The sequence below is a fragment of the Ruditapes philippinarum genome, unplaced genomic scaffold (assembly GCF_026571515.1).
Source record: "Ruditapes philippinarum isolate M1 unplaced genomic scaffold, ASM2657151v2 ctg2007_1_1_1_1, whole genome shotgun sequence".
NCBI lineage: Eukaryota > Metazoa > Mollusca > Bivalvia > Venerida > Veneridae > Ruditapes > Ruditapes philippinarum.
Window position 1 is genome coordinate 1 of NW_026865173.1, and position 21,418 is coordinate 21,418.

Consider the following 21,418-nt stretch of genomic DNA (forward strand, 5'->3'; position numbering starts at 1 on the left):
CTTGTGAGGGGCCAGGTCCCAAAACTCTGAAAAATTGTCACTGGTTATGCCCCTGTTCTTACTGTAAAGCACTGAGAAAGTCAAGTGCACTGTCTTACAGACAGCTCATGTTTTAAAGAGTTAGATTAAGGTAGATTTTAAACTATTGACATTTCTCAAATTTCCACATATGCCGGATATTTTTTCACAATCTATGCCATGGATCTTTTACCGATAATAATTGAAAAAGATCCTGTTTTGTATATTAAATGGTTTGTAAAAAAATTTTGTAGTCAGCACTTTTCATTTGTGTTGTTTTAAAGTTTACAGTATTTACATTAAGCTGCTTGCAGTTCTGTTAATATCTTTTTTCTTTCAACAATATAAATCCTTCCATGATAGCAGGTTTACTTTTTGTATTCTAATGGCAATAAAACTTGTATATTCTACCAGTACAGAACGAGGTCAGCCTTCACCGACGTGTAGATTGACCATTTACAATATTGTACAATCCTTAATGTTATTTTATTAATATTGAAATCCTTCATGTATAACCCTTACCTTGTTTAATGACTTTAAATGGACTTTAAATGGACTTTAAAAGGGATGAATTGTTTGGGGGTGGGTTCTAAAAATAGAAGTGGATATTGGATACTTTTTATTAAGAAATAAGAATATTCTTCATGCATGGTTTTATAAGGAAAATGATTGATTATATATGTATTTTACTGTTTATGATAATAATTATTTATTTCTACTTAATTTCTGCTGTTAGATGAAATAATAGAATTATTCAGTTTGTGCTATACGGTGGTAAAGATATATAATGTGTGATGTACAGTGAGTAATATACAGTGTGAGTGATACATCAGAGGTAATATACTGTAAGAAGAGATTAATGAGTGATAAAACAGTTGATGATACTTGATGAATGGTACACAATGAGTGATAAATGGTGAGTGATACAGTGAGTGATATACAGTTAGTGATATACGGTGATTGATATCCTAAGAGTGATATATGGTGTGTGATATACGATGAGTGATATCCCATGAGTGTTATTCAGTGAGTAATATCCTATGAGTGATATATGGTGAGTGATATCCCAATGAGTTACATACGGTGAGTGATATCCAATTAGTGATATCCAATTAGTGATATACAGTGAGTGGTATACAGTGAGTGGTATACAGTGTATGTATGGTGAGTGAAACACTGGGTGAAATCCTGTGAGTAATAGACAAAACTTGATACATGGTGAATTGAGTATATACAATAAGTAATGCACAGTGAGTGATTTTTAGTGAGTGATGCACAGTACGTGATATACAGTGAGTGAAACACAATTAGCATAAAACTGTGGCTGATATCGCCTAAACGATACATACTATAGTGAGTGAAATACAGGCATATCAAATACAGCTCACTTCTGTTTAGCTTGTTTTATTGTTTTTATAGAATAATGTTACCCAATACTTAGTTTAATGGGGCGTCCGTGGCCGAGTGGTTAAGGTCGTTGACTTCAAACCACTTTCCCCTCACCTCTGTGGGTTCGAATCCCAACAGGGACTTCGGATTCTTTCATTTGAGGAAGCTATCCAGCTAGCTTACGGAACGTCGGTGGTTCTACTTGGGTGCCCGTTTGTGCCTGAAATAATGCACGGAAGGGCACCTGAGGTCTTCCTCCGTCAGTAAAGCTGGAATGTCACCATATGACCAATACTGTGTCGGTGTGACGTAAAACCCAATCAAACAAACTTAGTATATTGATATGAAAGTCCTGAAAAATTGCATAGTTTAAACGATTTATTGTTTGAGATAAACCAGTATGTGTTATTTTAGTGTTACTTTTGCAAATCAAGGGACAACAAGGGTCAGGTTAAACGCCTGTAATGTGTTATTACTTTATCATTTTACAATTTTTATTTAATTTTATTTTACCAGCAATGATAGTGATAGATTAATATGGTGTATATAGATAGATAATGTGCCATCATGATAATCAATAGGGGCAAAATAAATTAAATGTTAGATCTATTTCTGTGTTTTGTTCAATCTCTTCATTTTTAGCTCACCTGTCACAAAGTGACAGGGTGAGCTTTTGTGATCGCTTTTCGTCCGGCGTCCGGCGTCCGTCCGTCGTCCGTAAACTTTTACTTTAAATGACATCTCCTCATAAACAACAAGGCCAATTTCATCCAAACTTCACAGGAATGTTCCTTTGGTGGTCACCTTTAAAAATTGTTCAAAGAATTTAATTCCATGCAGAACTCTGGTTTGCCTGGCAACCGAAAGAAAAAAACTTTAAATATCTTCTTTTAAAAAACCATAAGAGCTAGAGCTTAGATATTTGGCATGAAACATCTTCTAGTGAGTGTCTACCAAGTTTTTTCAAATAAAAGCCCTGGGGTCAGAAAAATTGGCCCTGCCCCCGGGGGGTCATTGATTTTCCCTATATGCATATAGTATGAATTTTAAAAAAATCTTCTTTTAAAGAACTCAAAGAGCTATGGCTAAGATATTGAGCATCAACATGTTCTCATAGGTGTCTTACCAAGTTTGTTCAAGAGAAAAGCCCTGGGGTCAAAATTGGCCCCGCCCCCAGGGGTCATTGATTTTTCCCTATATGCATATAGTAAAAACTTAAAAAATCTTCTTTTAAAGAACAAAAAGAGTAAGAGCTAAGATATTTAGCATGAAACATGTTCTAATAAGTGTCTACCAAGTTTATTCAAATAAAAGCCCTGGGGTCAAAATTGACCCCGCCCCGGGGGTCATTGATTTTCCCTATATATGCATATTGTTAAAAATTTAAAAAATCTTCTTTTAAAGAACTCAAAGAGCTATGGTTAAGATATTTAGCATCAAACATGTTCTATTAGGTGTCTACCAAGTTTGTTCAAATAAAACCCCTGGGGTCAAAATTGGCCCCGCCCCGGGGGTCATTGATTTTCCTTATATGTGTATAGCAAAAACTTAAAAAATCTTCTTTGAAAAAACCCAAATAGCTAGAGTTAAGATATTAAGCATGAAACATCTTTTAGTGAGTGTCTACAAAGTTTGTTCAAATAAAAGACCTGGGGTCAAAATTGGCCCCGCCCGGGTTCATTGATTTTCCTTATATGTGTATGGCAAAAACTTTAAAAAAAAATCTTCTTTAAATAGCCCAATGAGCTAGAGCTTAGATGTTTAGCATGAAACATCTTCTTATGGGTGTCTACCAAGTTTGTGCAAATAAAAGCCCTTTGGTTAAATTGGCCCCTGCAATGTTTGGGGGGGGGGGGATGCGGGGTTGGGGGGCCTAATATACAGGTGAGCGACCTCATGGCCATCATGGCCCTCTTGTTTGTTCTTTACATGCGTTCTTCTTTCCACAAAATAGAAATAATTGTCCCTGTACGGAAACGATGTCTCTGATACTATGTACGTCAAATCGGTGCTACAGTTTTAAAACCGTCCTCGGTATCCAAATCCGAATTGATGGTACCAGTTGTACAGGGTGTATGCACTAATGACGTAAACTCGACCATTACGATTGTGCGTGATAGGCAACGACCTTAAAATAAAGTAAGTCAGGGAAATGATAATAATTAGATATGTAAGGCAAGCATGACTCTCAGGTCAAAAGGCCAAGCTAGTGTGAGAAATAGATTAAAGCCAATCTGTCGAAGAACGTAAATTACTTGATAACTTTTTGCCCTGGCAGGTAAATAGCGTGATTTCCTTACCTTGCAACTCGTCAATTAATGGGTTCTACGGTCTCTTACATCAATGGTAAAATGTGATAAAAATCGGCCGGATTGGAAACCAGACTAGTACAAGCGACAGAAAAAGAACTGGTAACGATTAGAAAAGAACTGCATGCTACGATCTGCCAAATCGAAACATTACTGGTGATCGGTCCGATAAGAAACATATAACTAACAGCCCAGTCAGAAATAGAACTGGTAACATAAGATTCCGATCGGAAAGACAACTGTTCAGTCAGCTCTGTTAGTATTTATGACCAAACAAATGAGGGATGAAAATGGTTATTATAAGCTTTCATCCACATGAGAAAAAGAAATTTGTACAATCGACCCGATCAGAAATCGACACTGTTGTAATAATCGGCTGATCAGAAATAGGCATGGTTGTAATAATTGACCTGATCAGAAATCGACACTGTTGTAATAATCGGCTGATCAGAAATAGGCATGGTTGTAATAATTGACCTGATCAGAAATAGACATGGTTGTAATAATCGGCCTGATCAGAAATAGACATGGTTGTAATAATTGACCTGATCAGAAATAGGCATGGTTGTAATAATTGACCTGATCAGAAATAGACATGGTTGTAATAATCGGCCCGATTAGAAATAGACATGGTTGTAATAATTGACCTGATCAGAAATAGACATGGTTGTAATAATCGGCCCGATTAGAAATAGACATGGTTGCGCTTGTCCTGAAATAAAATGGTTACAATCGGCCTAATCAGGTGTAGCATTAAAACAGAAACGACCAGATTAAGAAATCGTTTAGAAACATGATCAGTTATTGGAACAACAGTTGGTAGTCTTGTTTTATTGGTTCAGTGTATATAATCTTTATAATTTTAATTTTAAAAATCGAGTATCCGGTTGGATCAATTAATTCCCCCCCCCCCTCCTAAAAGCCACATAGCCAGTATATAATATGCGTTGCCTTAAATCACCGTCGACTGCGTGGTCGTGTCGAAATATCTGTTTATAAACAAAAGTTTTGCTGTAAACTCCATTATTATTTTTACATCGTAGACAATTAGATAATACTATTACTAATATGTTATTACTGGTACTAGTGAGCGCGGTAAGTCAATTATAGTTCTACTTTGTAATTATTTCTTTATGGCAATGTTGTATTAACATCAGTGTTTGAAATTATATTTTGTCCAATAGGAGTACAGTATTTCAAAGGAATCGTAACACATTTACTTTGGTAAATCGGTAAACTGTTAAACAGTCTAGTAAATCGACTGTTTATTAAAATAATTTAAAACACTAAGCCGTTTAAAATTTATTAGTACGTATTTACAAAATTAAGTTAGTCGCACGGCTGCGCCGCACCTGACCAATTTAATTTTGTAAATAGGTACTAATAAACTTTAACCTGTACTTAAATAATAATTTTAGAGCATGTTGCTCTGTAAATCTTTATACAAATAAAGATATTTCAATATCATTTTTTCTGTACATGCTACGGAAACTGTCGAGGATCTGTCGATGTTTTATATATTCTGTTCACTGACCGGAAAATAATACATTTTACTCAAAGTTTTACTATTTGACAAATGTCAGATCAGACTATTATTCCTTTCCTCTTGTAGAAAGTGGGTAATTCTGAATTACATCTTTATTCTCTGTCTTATATATTAAATCCGTATTGACAAGAACAAAAGATTTCATATTTTGGTAATATCTGACCTTGTAATAAAAAAAAATCCGTATTTTAGTAAATACGGACTTCATACAAGGTTTCCGTATATTACGAGTGTACGGATCACGGTATATTAGTCATATACGTATTGCATGGTATACGGTCCCGTACATCTACGTATTCAAATTTCATTTATTTTTACCTGTCTATCTTTAATATACGGAATTTCGCACCTTTTATTTTATCCATATATTTTCCGCAGTGGTCATAATGGCGTAAAATGTCGTTTATAGCGGGATTTTGACACAGGGCGACCTTTTTAATGGCAAATAAAATAACAAAAACCCCGTGACTTTTATCCAAAGGGGTGGGGGAAAAGTCATTTCGACTGAGTATACATTTTAAAGGACGTTTAAAGAAAAAAAAATCAAAAATCTATTTCAGGAATTTTTAAATAAGCCGCTTTTAAGCCGCAAATTGCGGCTAAACTGAACGTCAAATTTTACACAAAATTTACAGTTTTCTTTCCATATTTCAAACATTTTTCGGCGTAAAACGAAATTTTTTATATCAGCTTAAAGGAAAAAACAATTTCCGTTGGATGCTGTAGGATTTAAGGAATTTTGTCCGCCAATGGCGTTGTGATACCCGTAATAGTTGCCAAGGATACGCAACGACGTCTTGTTCAAAAACGGGCTTTGATGGTCAACTTTGACGTCGTGTGTACAAAAATTGGCTGAAACTATTGGTATAAAATTAACAAAATCCAATCAGAAATATGGTCAACTTTCTGCTTGCCAATTTTCAAGACGCTCCTCGAAAGTTCGCAAAGTGTCGCGTTCTACCTTAAATATCATTTTTTCTCGTAATGGGTCTTTAAAATTCATATTTTCAGTTATTCTTGGACGCTGTGCAATGTGCAACAACAGTTTCTCCAGTAAAGATATTGTATGATTTTCATCATGTATGTATCTTATCATCTTTTAAACTGCTAAACCCTTTTACTGCTTATGTTTTATAAATAAATAAATAGATAAACAAAAAAATAAATAAATTAATTAATTAATTAATTTATTTATTAATAAATCGTCAACATTTTTATTCCAAGAGATAAATTCGTTTTACTATTAAAGTAACTCCACTTAAAATCATAAAAATTTAAAGTCCTACAGAAAGTTACGGAGCGAGCTAATGAAGTTTTGCTTTGACGTTTATGCATTCCACATCAAAATTGGTACTCAAAATTTGAAAAAAAAATATTTCAAGTTCTGTTATATTAAAATTACACAGTGGAGGTCTTTAAAAAAATTAACAGTAGATTTAGATATTATAAGGCTTTAAATTTTGTTTTACAACTTCTGGTGAAAATATAGACAATTTTTTAATTTAGACAAAATATTTTACATTTGTTTTACAACTTCGGATAAATTTATAGACAAAAGTTTTACATTCGTTTTACAAGTTTTGCTAACTTTATGGACAAAAGTTACAACTCCTGATAAATTTTATTTATAGACAAAAGCTTTACATTTGTTTTACAACTTCTGATGAATTTACAGAATAAGGCGATGATAGTACGAGCAGATGGTTGCTATGAATATCACATGAATCACCAGGATTCCGTCGATGCCAAAGACGACACGGCACGACCAATTCTAGAGGTATACTTTGGAACTTATATATACTTTTGTTAAGAGAGATTGATATTTGTGGTTGCTTGACACTTGGCTGAGACGCCAAGCTAGCATTACGTTGAGACAGAATGACTTACGCTGAGTTAATTGACATTCCGTTGAGTTAATTGACATTCCGTTGAGTTAATTGAAATTCCGTTGAGTTAATTAACATTCTGCTGAGTTAATTAACATTTTGATATGTCAAGTCTACACGAGTTGTAGTTCAGGAGGTTTCATTATGTTAAATCAAGAATAAATATGACTGGAGTCAAGGTGGCGTTATGTTCGGTCAAACTAGCATAAGGTTCGGTCAAAATGTTGTCATATTTTCCTCCTTTTATGTCTAGTTCTTGCAAGATTATAATTCCTGAAAGTTTATTCATCGCTATGATTATTATTGATTAATCTTATTTCTTAAACATGCTCTTTTCATAAGATGTATTTTTTCCGTTTTGTTTTAAAATATTTAATTGACCCTTATACTTTTTAGGCGCGAATGCTCGCTGAACTCGCAACAGCCATCAACATTGTAGAGACCGGGCACCATCACATTGATCACATGACACAAGAAATCAAGACTGCGTGCGCATCACTTACGGTTTACGGTTGGGATCTTCCGACCGTGGGTTCAACTGTACCAAACGTTTCGAGTCCGTAAAAATAAAAGTGTGAAAGATGAAATAGATTAGTGTTTGCATTTTTCATCTTAATACAAATATCTCAAATGTACATGTGTTGTGAAAAAAAGTTTGACAAACCAAGCAATTTTGTTTGATATATATTTCTTTTCTATGTACAAAATCAAAATGCTTGATGACTTAGTGACCTTCTCAAGCACTTAAGAAGAATAGTCGATAAAAGTTATCTAATGCAGATGTAAAATTTTGTTGCGTTGTCTTCACATAAAGCACAGGGTTTCCTCATGGTCCAGTACTTAGACTTCATTTCTTTCTTGTTTATATAAATGATATTTCAGAGAACCTATTAAACACTACACATATTAAAGCAGACGACACGTGTAAAATTTATGCACAACCGTCTATATCTGATCTTGAAAGAATTATTATAAATCACGATTTAGTCTCGATTACTTTTAGTAGAAATCTTTAAATGACTTAAAGTTTACTTTTAATATTCAAAACTCAGTGGGTATACATGTATTAGCCAGATTCCAGGAGGGATCATGACCATCCCTCCTCCCCCATTTTCTGGATTAACGCATGTGAGATGAGGTAGCTAAAATCATAAATTCTTTGTAACACATCTCACTTTGGGGTCAAATGCACTTTGGGGTCTAACTTGGACATGTATATATGCATTCTGAACATAACACAAACGACCGCATTTTCGGGTCATAAGAATTAAATATATAAGAATAAATTTTAGTGATATTATAAAGTACTTTATCTTGTTTATACATGTATATACGCTACTGACACAATGAGCGTTCAACATGAGTCCGCGGTACAACTCTACATAACAATCTTTCAGTTGTATACTAATTTACAAATATAAACACATAATTTATAAAAGATAATGGATAACTTTAATATATAAATATGATATGGCATGAAATCATGAATATAGTTTCTAAATGAAATCATTTTTTGGATGATGTCGTTTGGATCTGTGGGCATTCTTCTACTTTCTTGATATCGTCATACCCCTTGAGCATAAACTTCACAAATTCTGGAAAAGTAAAAAATAAAGGTTTTGTTATAATTATGACTTAAGAAAAAAAACTGTTGACTTTTTGTACTGTTGAGATATTGCTACGGTCATGTTGGCGTTGACGTTGCTGATGCCGTTGCCTTCCGACTACTTGAACGTTGATCTTTTTTAATTCTCAATGGATTGCCTTCACACATAAACGCAACAACCCTTTGGACACGACCTTCAAGTTGACCAGAATGAACTTGACCGTAACTCATCAACAAGGTCAATTGTTTATATTTTGTTTGGTTTCTGATTTCTTAATGGACTGTCTTCAAACTTTGACACATTGACCTTGACTTAAAAATGACATTGAACTTGTATATTGATTGATTTTTGCTTAAATTATGCTAATTCTGGATTTTTTTTTACAGATTTTATTCATATTGAAACAAAACAACACTTGTAACAAAGCCACCAAACAAAAACTATAGTTCCATATTTGTTCGGATTATCATCGGTATGCAAACCAGATACTTTACATTTTTATTTGTTGCCCCATTACAAACTTTGACACATTTGGAATGTAAGTTTTGTAAGGAGCATGACGCACATCTCAATAAAACATGCATTCTAATTTCTTTTGGTGCATAAAGTTCATTGTTTCTACTGACCCTTAAGGGTTATGTAAAAATACCTTATGTAAAAATACTTTGATCTTTAACCTTACCTTCAACATCAACTTGCTTGTCTCCATCAGCGTCCATCATTTTAAACAACTGGTCGGTCTCCTCGGCCGTTAACGGTTCGCCGAGAGACATCAAAGCTTTCCGGAGTTCTTTAAAATCTAAATCGCCGGTCCTGTCTCTATCAAACTTTCGGAAAGCTTCTCGTAACTCGATATTAAACACACTAGGATCTTTTAAATGTTTCTTTAACATTTCAACATATTCATCATACGTAATTTTGTCGTTATCTGTGGATAAATACAAGTACATACAATACTGAGTAAAGCTATTATTTAAGTATGTATTTCATATAATATATAGATAAACATGTACGGCATCTTGTCCATGCCATTATACTTTACATACAAAATAAGAACACCATTAGTAAACCGATCACGTGCTGTACGTTTATGGGCATCCATTTTGGATGGGAACCATCACATAAATAGGAAGCCAGCATACATCAGGGGTAGGTAACTAAGAAAAAATAAACTTATATCGGGACTTATACCATTTACTTATTGTACATAAAAAGCAGTGATAAGTGCAAACCCTAAATCGCTCGATTCGGCAGATATTGTTATTATCTCCAGGAACAAAGAACTTCCGATTCTGAGGTCAGAGCCTTTAACCAACAGTCCAAGAAACCATAGTTTATTTAAAGTTGCAATCCTATTTCGGCAAAAAGACAATGACTTTGCTGGCCCATATGGTTGATTGCGGTAGCAAGGGTATAAACATATACCGTTGCACATGGAAACATAAAATATAATAAGATTGGTAAATAAAATGATATTTATTTAATTTCTAATACTTACGATCGGAATCAAACTTTTTTAATATGTCTTCCACCTCAGCCCCCGTCGGATTATATCCTATACACCGTAGAACGTTTCCTAACTCATTCTGTGTGATAAAACCGTCGCCATTTTTGTCAAATAAATCGAACACTTCTCTTTCTCGCAACTCTGTAGAAATGGAAATACGAATAATAGACTTATTACATATACTCGTATGTATGTCCTAAAGTATGTGACTGCGCGTGCGTGTTTTCTTTCTATTTTTTCCCTTTTCCCCCCAAAAAAGTAGCAAGCCAAGTGGTGCGAGCATTTTCAAAACAAGGTAAAACATATCTGTAAAATCACATAAAAGCAGTGTATTTTCAATGATGGAAATTTATCTACAAAAAGTTTAGACTTTATGTGAGAACTATTAACTACATTGTATAGGGCGCGCCCGGCCAAGTAGTTAAGCTTGTTGACTTCAAACCTCTTGCCTCTCACCGCGAATTCGGACAGGGACTTTGGATTTTTTCATGGGAGAAAGCTATCCAGCTGACCTGTTCTCTGTCAGGTGCCTGAAATAATGCATGGAAAGTCACTTGAAGTCTTCCTCCATCAGTAACAAAAAAACAAAAACAAAACAAAAAAACAAACAACAAAAAACTGTCGCATACTGCATTCTATTTACCTTTTCAGCAATTCTGAGAAGTATCCCTTGTTATATATAAAGCGAGAAAGAAAAAAAAAACACGACAGAAGCCCATGTGACTACTAGTATCCAATATACATTTATATCATACCACAAGGCTAAACTTAATACTATTTCTCAGCTGTTTATTGATATATAGAAGTTTATAAAGTTTACCAAGAAATTGTTTCGGGTGTAGTGCATCGTCATTCATGTTTTATACTATGGTGAAATCCTGAAAATATCACGTACATACATGTAAATACATGTGTACAATCACTGTCTTTATAATTATGAATAATTATATAATTTACCCTATGGTGTTAAAGATCTCCAACGAACTACATGTATATTCGTTGAAAACTATATGCGGATTCTGCTGATTTTGGTCTGGACTTCTCTTATGGATAGATTAAGTTGTTACCAACAGTAAATCAGTTTATTTTGTTACAATGTGACAAAATAGCTCTTACGAATGCAAATATTGCGATGACAATTGTAAAGTTGGTCATATTTTGCAATAAACCAGCAAAATATAAATGTTTACATGTGTCTTAAATTTCTTATACATGTATTATTTAATTTCTTTATCAAAAATTACTAAAATATTATCATATATATGTAATTTAAGTTATAGAGGCGTGAAATTTTATAAAAAAAATACCTTTCAGTCGACTTAAAAATGCAATCCGTGTAGTAACAAGTCCTCATTAAAAAATAAATATATTCACATTAGTAAAAGCATTTATATGTTTACCGTTTAACTTTTTTTATAAAGTAATTTTGTAAGTACCGGATTAAAAAACCTATTACTACCATTTTTGAGACCGATTTTATATTTATATATATTATCCAGCTAAGTTGATATTCAACTAATCTGTTATTTAGTCATATCCTTTAATAGTTTAAAATGTGAACTAATAATAAAAACTTTCAATACATGGACTTATTGTAACTTAATGGAGCGACGTCTGAAGTGGGATTTATTTTCTTTCCGCGGATTAAAACATGACGCTGTTTTGCAGTCTTGTAATTCATATAAAGTAACGTATACCCAGGCTACAATTTAAGCTACGAGGAACTGCTTTGTTGATATTAATGAACATGATATTGATATTGTGGAATCATTTGATCAAATGAACAATAAAAATGTCAGCGGAAACTATTTAATTTGGTGTCAGAACAGAACAGAAAATACTCTTTATTTGGAAGAGATAGATTACAAAATATTAAATTCTGCAATATAATGTATGCAAATTTATTAACAAAATTATAAGCAGTGGGAAATGGTCAATACATAAAAAGAATATACATACAAACAAAGTAATTATACAATAAATATTGCTTATGGGTACAGTATTGTTATGACTAAATCTAAGCTGAACTTACATTCAAAAATAATGTTTCAATTTCTATTCTTTGTATGAATGGTGTTTTTATTATTATTTTGTTTTACCAATGTGATCCGATTCGATCGAACTGGATGGACATAGAAAATATAGATTGAAAATATAATTAAGACTAGTAGGTTTAGTATTAAAGAAAACGGAAACTAAAATAGAAGGAAAAACGAAAATAAGAGTAATAAAAAAGTACGTGCGTAGTATGAAGTTGACATTTCAATAGTCGTATCAATTATTTTACTTTAGCAATATACTCAAACCTCAGAGGGTATCTATATATTAGCCAAATTCCAGAAGGGGTCATGACCATCCCTCTCCCTCCATTTTCTGGATTAGCGCATGTGAGGTGACGATGCGAAAATCATAAATTCGTTGGTTAAAACGCACTTTGGGATCCAACTTTGACGGGTATATATGTGCATTCTTAACATCACACAAACGACCGCATTTCGGGTCATAAGAATTGAATCAATAAGAACAAACTAAAAATAAGGTACGACGTAGTCGATAACAAAAGCAGACGATTGTCTATTTCAATTTGTTATATCTTAGAATTTCTTAGAATACTAGTATATTGTATGTTTTATATTCCATTATTTGTCTCACATGATAGGGGCAAGATATATAAACTTTGCAGTTTGATCCTAAAGTGGGCTTGACCATAAAATGCTCTGTTTAACTGCAATCTGTATATGTCGGCTTAAATTAAACGTTTATTAATACGCTACTGTCAGCACCAATCCGCTGTACAACTCTCTAGTGCAATATTATTTAACAATTTATCAGTTGTATACTAATTTACAAATTTAAACAAATAATTTATAAATGATAATGGATAATTTTAATATATAAATATGATATGGCATGAAATCATGTAAACAGTTTCTAAATCAAATCACTTTTTGGATGATGACAATTGGACCTGTGAGCATTCTTCCACTTTCTTGATTTCGTCATACCCCTTGAGCATAAACATCACAAATTCTGGAAAAGTAAAAAAATAAAGGTTTTATTATAATTATGATTTAAGAAAACAAACTGTTGACTTGTTGTACTGTTGAGATATTGCTACGGTCATGTTGGCGTTGACGTTGCTGATGCCGTTGCCTTCCGACTACTTGAACGTTGATCTTTTTTTAATTCTCAATGGATTGCCTTCAGACATGAACGCAACAACCCTTTGGACACGACCTTCAAGTTGACCAGACTGATCTTGACAGTAACTCATCAATGACGTTGCGATCCAAGGTCATTTGTTTATATTTTGTTTGATTACTGATTTATTAATGGACTGTCTTCAAACTTGGACACAACAAGGTTTAAGATAATTTTAAGAATACCAAACCGAAGTTGACCTTGACTTATAAATGATCTTGAACTTGTGTTTTGCTTGACTTTTGCTGAAATTATGTTAATTCTGGAATTTATTGACGGAATTTATTCATACTGAAACAAAACAACACTTGTAGCATGAGTTGAACTTTTAAATGACATTGTCCACCAAGCAATAACTCTGGTTCCATATTATCTTAGGATTATTATCAGTATGTAGAAGATGCCAAAGAAAGCACGGCAAGGAGCATGACGCAATAAAACATGCATTCGATCGGTGTAGGGTTATGTAATGTACAAAGATATGGAAACAAAAATACTTTGATCTTTAACTATACCTTCAACATCAACTTGCTTGTCTCCATCAGCGTCCATCATTTTAAACAACTGGTCGGTCTCCTCGGCCGTTAACGGTTCGCCGAGAGACATCAAAGCTTTCCGGAGTTCTTTAAAATCTAAATCACCGGTCCTGTCTCTATCAAACTTTCGGAATGCTTCTCGTAACTCGACATTAAACGTACTAGGGTCTTTTAAATGTTTCTTTAACATTTCAACATATTCATCATACGTAATTTTGTTGTTATCTGTGGATAAAAAAATACAATTACAACTACTTACATAGAATACTGAGTCAGCTTAAAGTGCATTTCATATAAGAAAATCATTTTGTTTCAGCATTACCCTTTATGAATGAGAACATCTGATAAATGGAAGCCAAGTATAACACCAGGGCCACAATTTTGGTTTTGCACTTTTTAATGGAACGAAAATTATCCAAAAATTCACGTCTTAATTGTTGTTTTATAAACTTTAAAAAAGCTTTCGATTCAATCTATCGTAATGCTCTTTGGTATAAACTTTTCAATTTCGGACTAGATGGTAAATTGATCAGGATTTTTAGAGATATGTACTCTTCGGTGTCTTCCTGTGTTAAGCTCTGTAATACTAGTTTTGTCAGACTTTTTGATATATTGATTGGTCTAAGGCAGGGCCAAAATAATTCGCCAATATTGTTTGCTTTATTTCTGGAAGATCTAGAACAATACCTAATACATGATGATAATAATAACGATAAGGGTTTTATTTTTTATGATATTTGTACGATTATTTTACCATTTGCCGACGATGAGGTCATATTTGGAAAGTCAGTTGAAGAATTGTAATCGAATCAAAATAATTTACACTTTTATTGTGATGATGGCCTAGAGGTCAACTGAGATAAACCAATAAACCAAAACAATGATCTTTAGGAAGAGGGGAAGAATCAGAGAAAATGAAAAATGATCATACGATAATACTTTATTAGAGACTGTTGATAACTTCAACCATTTGGGTGTAGCCTTTAATTATATTTAGTCTTTTCAACGTCATATTTAGTATGCTATAGGAAAAGATTTGAAAGCCCAAATTAAATGTTTTATTTTTTAATAGTAACAAATATGATGTGGCCCCTTCCGTTTCACTTCAACTTTTTGATGCATTTTTTGCCTCAACTTAAATTTTTCTTGTGCAATATATAGTTTGACAAAATCTAAAGATACAGAAAGGATTCATTTGAAATTTTGCAAGTGATTGTTAGGCGTAAAACACAGTACATGTACTGCAGCAGTTTATTCGGAGTTAGGCCGATATTCTATTTATATTCAAAGATATGTTCAAATAATAAGATTCTGGTTACATATTCTTCATTCAAATAATAATAATAATAATAATAATAATAATAATAATAATAATAATAATAATAATAATGATAATAATAATAATATCTTTAAGTCCGCTTTTCAATCATCAATAAGTCTTCATGAAAATAGTTATGACTCCTGGGCAGCTAAGGTACATTTTATTTTAAATGAATATGGTTTCACAGATGTATGGTTGAACCCATTGCAATACAATTCAAAATAGTTTGTTGAAACATTCAAACGTAGATTAGTTGATTGTTTTATACAAAAGATAAATGCAGGCATTTAGTCTAGTCCATTATTGTCTAGTCTGTACATTTGATTTACAAATTTGAACCTGCATTTTGTCTTTTGATAACTTATTTATTAGATCCTACAGACAATTTTTTCTCGTTTTAAGTTATCTTCTTATAAATTAAAGATAGAGGCAGAGAGGTATGGTCCTAGGTCCTAATAGACATCCTCGTTCAGAAAGAAAATGCGAGTTATGTTATTTTCAAGAAATAGAGGATGAATTTCATTTCATTATCATTTGTAATTGTTATACTGCATTACGTAGGGAGTTCATTAAGGTATTTTTACAGAAGGTCGAGTATGTTTAAATTTTGCAGCTTTTGAATTCAATATATAAATCCGAATTAATTGGACTTGCTAAATACATCATCTTTGCTACTAATCGTCGATATGAACTAAATATTACCACTTAAAAACTATTTCTACCAGTATGTGCATGATAATTTTGTTCCTTAATAGCGGCAGTATAGTATATATTGTGTATTTTGAATCGTTGATTCACATAATTTTAAGTCATTTTGCAACGTATTAATAAGGTCAATGCAAACTTTGTATTGTTTAAATATGGATTTAAGAACATTCTCCATATATACTTTTTGTTTAAAAATGTTTGTTTTCAATATGATCGTACCATGACTTATGATTTATGTATTATGTGTTTTGTATTTTGACATTGTACAAATATGTATACGTCAATAAATTATATTTATCTTATATCTATTTATAAAGATAATACGGTTGCACATGGAAAGATAAAATATAATAAGATTGTTAAATAAAATGATATGCATTTAATTTCTAATACTTACGATCGGAATCAAACTTTTTTAATATGTCTTCCACCTCAGCCCCCGTCGGATTATATCCTATACACCGGAGAACGTTTCCTAACTCATTCTGAGTGATAAAACCGTCGCCATTTGTGTCAAATAAATCGAACACTTCTTTTTCTCGTAACTCTATTAGAAATATAAATACGAATATTAGATTTATTACATATAATCAAAAGTGAGTATGTGATTGTGAGTGTTGTTGTTGTTGTTTTTTCATGAACAGCAAGCAAAATGGTGCCAGCATTTTTAAAACAAGTCAAAACATATCTGTAAAAATCCCATAAAAACTGTGTATTTTTCAATGATGGAAATATATCTACAAAAAGGTAGGATTTTATTTGCGAAATATTAGCTACATTGTATGGGATTTGGGTTCTTTCGTGGGAGGAAGCTATCAAGCTGACCTGTTCTCTCTCAGGTACCTGAAATAATGCTTGGAAAGTCACCTGAAGTCTTCCTCCATCAGTACATCTGGAAAGTCGCAAATTTGTACGATTTTAGGTAATTATGTTAAAATAACACAAATGCATAGATCACTGACCTGTCTACTTCTAATTATCAGATTAGGGGATACAATAACGATTTCACCTCAACACATTTCTTGACAAAAAGCACTCCACTCAAATAACGCTCAGTGAAACTTTTTCATACACACAAATTTAATTCAATCACATCTGACTGCGTACATTTATATTACTGCTTACATCTCACGAAACTTGGTCTACCAAAGATTGATATATTGTGTGTATAGACTTTATAATCAGTATGCAATTGACAGGTAAATGAAATCAAACAATATAATGCTATTAAACATTATTGAGTAAAATACTATAGCTGACAAACTTCTATAAGACGAGGTGCTAGTGATGGAGTCCTATATGATCTGTATTATATTCACAATTGTAGAATTATTTCTTTATTTCACACCACCAGTTATTCACCTTTTTTTACAGAACATTGTTAACAAGATTAATATTCCGTTAGGATATTTCGACTAGGAAAACGAAAACGAGGCTAGTTGGAGTACAATATGGATTTGATACGGGATTGTTGTACTTACATTTATGATTTCTATTGGAACATACCATAGTGCAAACGCCGGAAGTGTATTGGTTACAACTAATAAACTATCCAATATACATTTATGTACTTACATTTCATACCACAATAGTAATCTTAGTCTTATGTATAAATGTTTAAATAGTTTACCAAGAAATTGTTCCGGGCTTAGTGTGTCGTCACTCATGTTTTAAACTATGGTTATTCCTGAAAATATCACATAAATAAACGTATAATCTCAAGATTATAGGCAAAACACATCAATCAATGCTATTGAAATTTTCCTTATATGTACTGACTAGGTAGTTAAGTTGTGTAACATATAAATCAACATATCTGCTCAATACGAAAGAGTTGAGTAGATAGAATTTTTGTGAACACTTTCGTGAGCTCTCTCCTCACTACGTAGTGAACAGTACAGACCAGGATCAGAGGGCACATATGTCCACACATGGCTCAGTTGCTACTCAGCTGGCTAAGAGTGAAATCAATATTAATTGAAAAAATTCATTTGCAAACAAATATGGCGATGGAATTCCAAAAGTCGGTCATATTTTGCAATAAACCAGCAAAATATAAATGTTTTCATGTGTCTTAAATTTATATGTATCATTATTTTTTTTATCTAAAATTACTAAATATTATGATACATTATATACATGTATAACTTTTATCTGTCTAGAGGCGTGCTTTTTATAAATAAAATAATACCTTTCACTCGACATAAAAAACAATGCAATCCGTCTAGTAACAAGTCTTCATTTAAAAAAAAGAAATTCCGATTGATGAAAACATGTATAATACTATAATTATGTTTACTGTTCACTTTTTTGTAAACTTATTGTGTAAGTAATTAAAGATCCTTTTAATAACATTTTTTCAGACCCATTTTATAAACAATATATTTATATGTATAATGTCCAGCTATGTTAATATACAACAAATCCCTTATTTACTCATATCCTTTAATACTTTAAAATGTTAACTAAAACAGTGATTGAATACATGGTCCTATTGTAGCCTAATGGAGCGAAGTCTGAAGTGGGATCAATTTTCTTTCCGCGGATCAAAACATGACTTGTAATTCATATAAAGTAACGTATACCCGTTTACAAAATACGGAGGTCTGGTTTGTTGATACTAATTAACATGAAATTGATATTGTGGAATTATTTGATCAGATGAACCATACCAAAATGTCAAAAGAAACATTTTAACAGAACAGAACAGAACAAACTCTTTATTTGGAAGAGACAGATTACAAAATATTAAATTCTGCAATAACATGAGCGCAAATTTATAAACAAGATTAAGCAGTGGGAAATGGTCAATACATAACTGGGAAAAGAAATAACACACAAACAAAGAAATTATACAATAATTATTGCTTATGGGTACAGTATTGTTATGAATAATTCTAAACTGATCTTACATTCAATTTCTATATTTGTATGAACTGTGGTTTTTTTAATTATTTTGTTTTACCAATGTGATTCGATTGAAGTAAAAGTTGTCACTGGATGAACATAGAACATTTATAGTGAAAATGTATTCTAACACTCCTCGTAGTAAAAAAAAACCGGTCTTTAACTGCCAATAAACACAAGTTAGGGACTACTTGTATATGCGGTTGTTATGTTTTCTCCCTCGATTATATAGTTTACAAAGCCCTTTAAAGCAACAATAAAAAGCATTTTTATTTATATTTTCAGTTTTTGTAATGTTTTCTTTTCAGACAATATTGAAATAATATCTCACATACACTAACGTCATAGATTTGATCCATATCAGTTAATAGATATTTTTGACAAAACGGTGCCAATCCGTAAGCAGCGTAATGACGTCATCCTAAGTATACAACGCATTCATAAACGCTGACGTCATTTCATACATATAAGAATGATAAATGGGACACTGAAGTAAACACAATACAATCCATCTCAAGACGTAAGTTTTTATTGATGAAAACTTGATAAAATAACGTTTTTTCTTATTACTTCTTTTGTTTAATAATTTCTATATCTTGGCAACAGTAGGGTGCGAAAATCGAAAAGCGTTATACGAAAATCGGCAACGGAAGTTATTTCCGCATGAAAAAAATAACATTTGTGATCTTCCTTATTTAATCGTGTTAGAATAACAATGGTCTAAGCGGCCTCAGGGGTCAATTCCTACGCATCAAAACTCTAAACCGTTCTTAAATAGCCGATAAACACTGCTAAGCGTGTCAGACTGATATTATTTCTTAAATTAAGACTGGTAGGTTTAGTATTCAAGAAAAACAGAAACTAAAACAGAAGGAAAAAGGAAAATAATAATGAAGAACATGCGTAGTATGAAATTGACAAAATAAAACACAATATAATGGCGCTTGAAAAGCATTGAACTGATGAATATACTATTTAAGTAAAATTGCGAATCATTATCAAAATAAATAAATAAATAAATAAATAAGTAAATAAATGATCAGCGTTCAAGTTGTCGGAAGGCAACTGCGTCAGCAAAGTCAACGCCAACATGACCGTAGCAATATCTCAACAGTACCACAAGTCAACAGTTTGTTTTCTTAAGTCATAATGATAACAAAATTTTCTTTTGTACTTTTCCAGAATTTGTGAAAATTATGCATCAATAAGAAACAAAACTGGTAACAATCAGAAATAGAACTGGTACTGGTAACAATAAGAACCCGAACTGGCATCAATTAGAAACAGAACCGGTAATAATCAGAAATAGGGCTGAAATTTTCCTCATAAGTTAATGCTTTCCACATCAAAATTGGTACTCAAAATTTGAAAAAAATATTTCAAGTCCTGTTATATCATAATAACACAGTGGAGGTTTTTAAAAAAAACCCAGTAGATTTAGATATTTTAAAGCTTAAAATTTTGTTTTACAACTTCTGGTTGTGTCGTTATCAGGTGAAATTATATTATAATTTAGACAAAATATTTAACATTTGTTTTACAACTTCGGATAAATTTATAGACAAAAGTTTTACATTCGTTTTACAACTTCTGATAACCGACCTAACCGATATATAGTGGTGTTTGACCTTTGTGAGATAGGACGTCCCAGTATTCCCTGTTTCCTGTTGAATGGACAAGCAATAAACTGCTCAGATTAATATATCTGATTACATCCGTGTGTCAAAGTATCTAAAGAACTTGAACATCTATGTAAGTTTGTTATACCATTTTATCCTGTCACTTGTATCAATTTCGGCCCGATAACAAGGTGCCGTATATTTTTACTGATCTACGGCACTTGATCACGTGGTATGCATGGTTTGCCGGACTACTTTTCAAGAAAAAATATAATTATTATTATAATGTTGGACTTTATGTTTGGTTCGCCTCAGAGTTCCCAATAGAAACGTTCTTTACAGGCCGTTCCAGTGGTATGAAAAAAACTGTCGGTAAATCTTCTGTGTGTAGAATAACGAATTTTGGAAACGTTGATAAAACTTTGTTTGTTTATTTTATTTCACTCAATAATTTTTCAAGCGAAATAAAAATTATTAAAAGTGAATAAATATAAAACTTAACTCGTTTGCGACATTAAAATAGCGTACTTGATTTGATTGTTTTGCACGTGCTGTTTTGCGTCACGTAAACAATACTTTAAACGTCTGTACAGCGTTAACGACTGAATAAAAGATATTGGTGTTCGAATTCATTTTCTTAGTTAGACCATTTTCTTTCATTCTAGAAAGTTTTCACAACAAAATTCGACAAAAAATTGTTTTTATTTATCACATTTTTCAAACAAAATGGCGCCCTCAATGTGAAATACACAGGGAGATAATAAGAACGGCGAGTGCATTGTTGTAGAATAATGCACGCTTCGGGCCTTCTTTGTTTATATAGAAACATTTCCGATAGTGTGATTAAAGGTAGTTTGCCTAATA

The 21,418-nt window shown here is 32.4% G+C and overlaps 3 protein-coding genes across 3 annotated transcripts; 1 reads left to right on the top strand and 2 right to left on the bottom strand.

The window, feature by feature from the left end:
- The first annotated feature begins 4,671 nt into the window (after positions 1-4,671).
- LOC132728115 (uncharacterized) lies at positions 4,672-7,829 on the top strand. Its single transcript, XM_060713726.1, has 4 exons — positions 4,672-4,811; positions 6,274-6,342; positions 6,938-7,039; positions 7,545-7,829. The coding sequence occupies exons 1-4, from the start codon at positions 4,785-4,787 to the stop codon at positions 7,710-7,712; spliced, it is 366 nt and encodes a 121-aa protein (XP_060569709.1). The 5' UTR covers positions 4,672-4,784; the 3' UTR covers positions 7,713-7,829.
- On the bottom strand, positions 7,654-11,969 carry LOC132728114 (neo-calmodulin-like). Its single transcript, XM_060713725.1, has 5 exons — positions 11,570-11,969; positions 11,083-11,140; positions 10,254-10,403; positions 9,438-9,683; positions 7,654-8,743 (listed from the first exon to the last, which is right to left on the bottom strand). Exons 2-5 carry the CDS (start codon positions 11,117-11,119, stop codon positions 8,655-8,657), a joined length of 522 nt encoding a protein of 173 aa, XP_060569708.1. The 5' UTR covers positions 11,120-11,140; positions 11,570-11,969; the 3' UTR covers positions 7,654-8,654.
- A 1,165-nt stretch (positions 11,970-13,134) lies between these two features.
- On the bottom strand, positions 13,135-18,442 carry LOC132728113 (neo-calmodulin-like). The gene is made up of 5 exons (XM_060713724.1): positions 18,220-18,442; positions 17,659-17,715; positions 16,426-16,575; positions 13,979-14,224; positions 13,135-13,292 (listed from the first exon to the last, which is right to left on the bottom strand). The coding sequence occupies exons 2-5, from the start codon at positions 17,693-17,695 to the stop codon at positions 13,204-13,206; spliced, it is 522 nt and encodes a 173-aa protein (XP_060569707.1). The 5' UTR covers positions 17,696-17,715; positions 18,220-18,442; the 3' UTR covers positions 13,135-13,203.
- Positions 18,443-21,418: the final 2,976 nt, after the last annotated feature.

Bases quoted from the DNA above. Each gene is read 5' to 3' on its own strand.
- LOC132728114 (XM_060713725.1), bottom strand. From the start codon at position 11,119: ATGAATGACGATGCACTACACCCGAAACAATTTCTTG. The intron at 10,404-11,082 runs GTAAACTTTATA...CCATTTCTACAG, and splicing joins ACACCCGAAACAATTTCTTG to AGTTGCGAGAAAGAGAAGTG. The intron at 8,744-9,437 runs GTAAGGTTAAAG...TTACTTTTCCAG, and splicing joins CAAGCAAGTTGATGTTGAAG to AATTTGTGAAGTTTATGCTC.
- LOC132728113 (XM_060713724.1), bottom strand. From the start codon at position 17,695: ATGAGTGACGACACACTAAGCCCGGAACAATTTCTTG. The intron at 14,225-16,425 runs GTAAGTATTAGA...TTTTATCCACAG, and splicing joins AAAAAAGTTTGATTCCGATC to ATAACAACAAAATTACGTAT. The intron at 13,293-13,978 runs GTATAGTTAAAG...TTACTTTTCCAG, and splicing joins CAAGCAAGTTGATGTTGAAG to AATTTGTGATGTTTATGCTC.
- LOC132728115 (XM_060713726.1), top strand. From the start codon at position 4,785: ATGTTATTACTGGTACTAGTGAGCGCG. The intron at 6,343-6,937 runs GTATGTATCTTA...ATGAATTTACAG, and splicing joins TATTGTATGATTTTCATCAT to AATAAGGCGATGATAGTACG. The intron at 7,040-7,544 runs GTATACTTTGGA...TATACTTTTTAG, and splicing joins CGGCACGACCAATTCTAGAG to GCGCGAATGCTCGCTGAACT.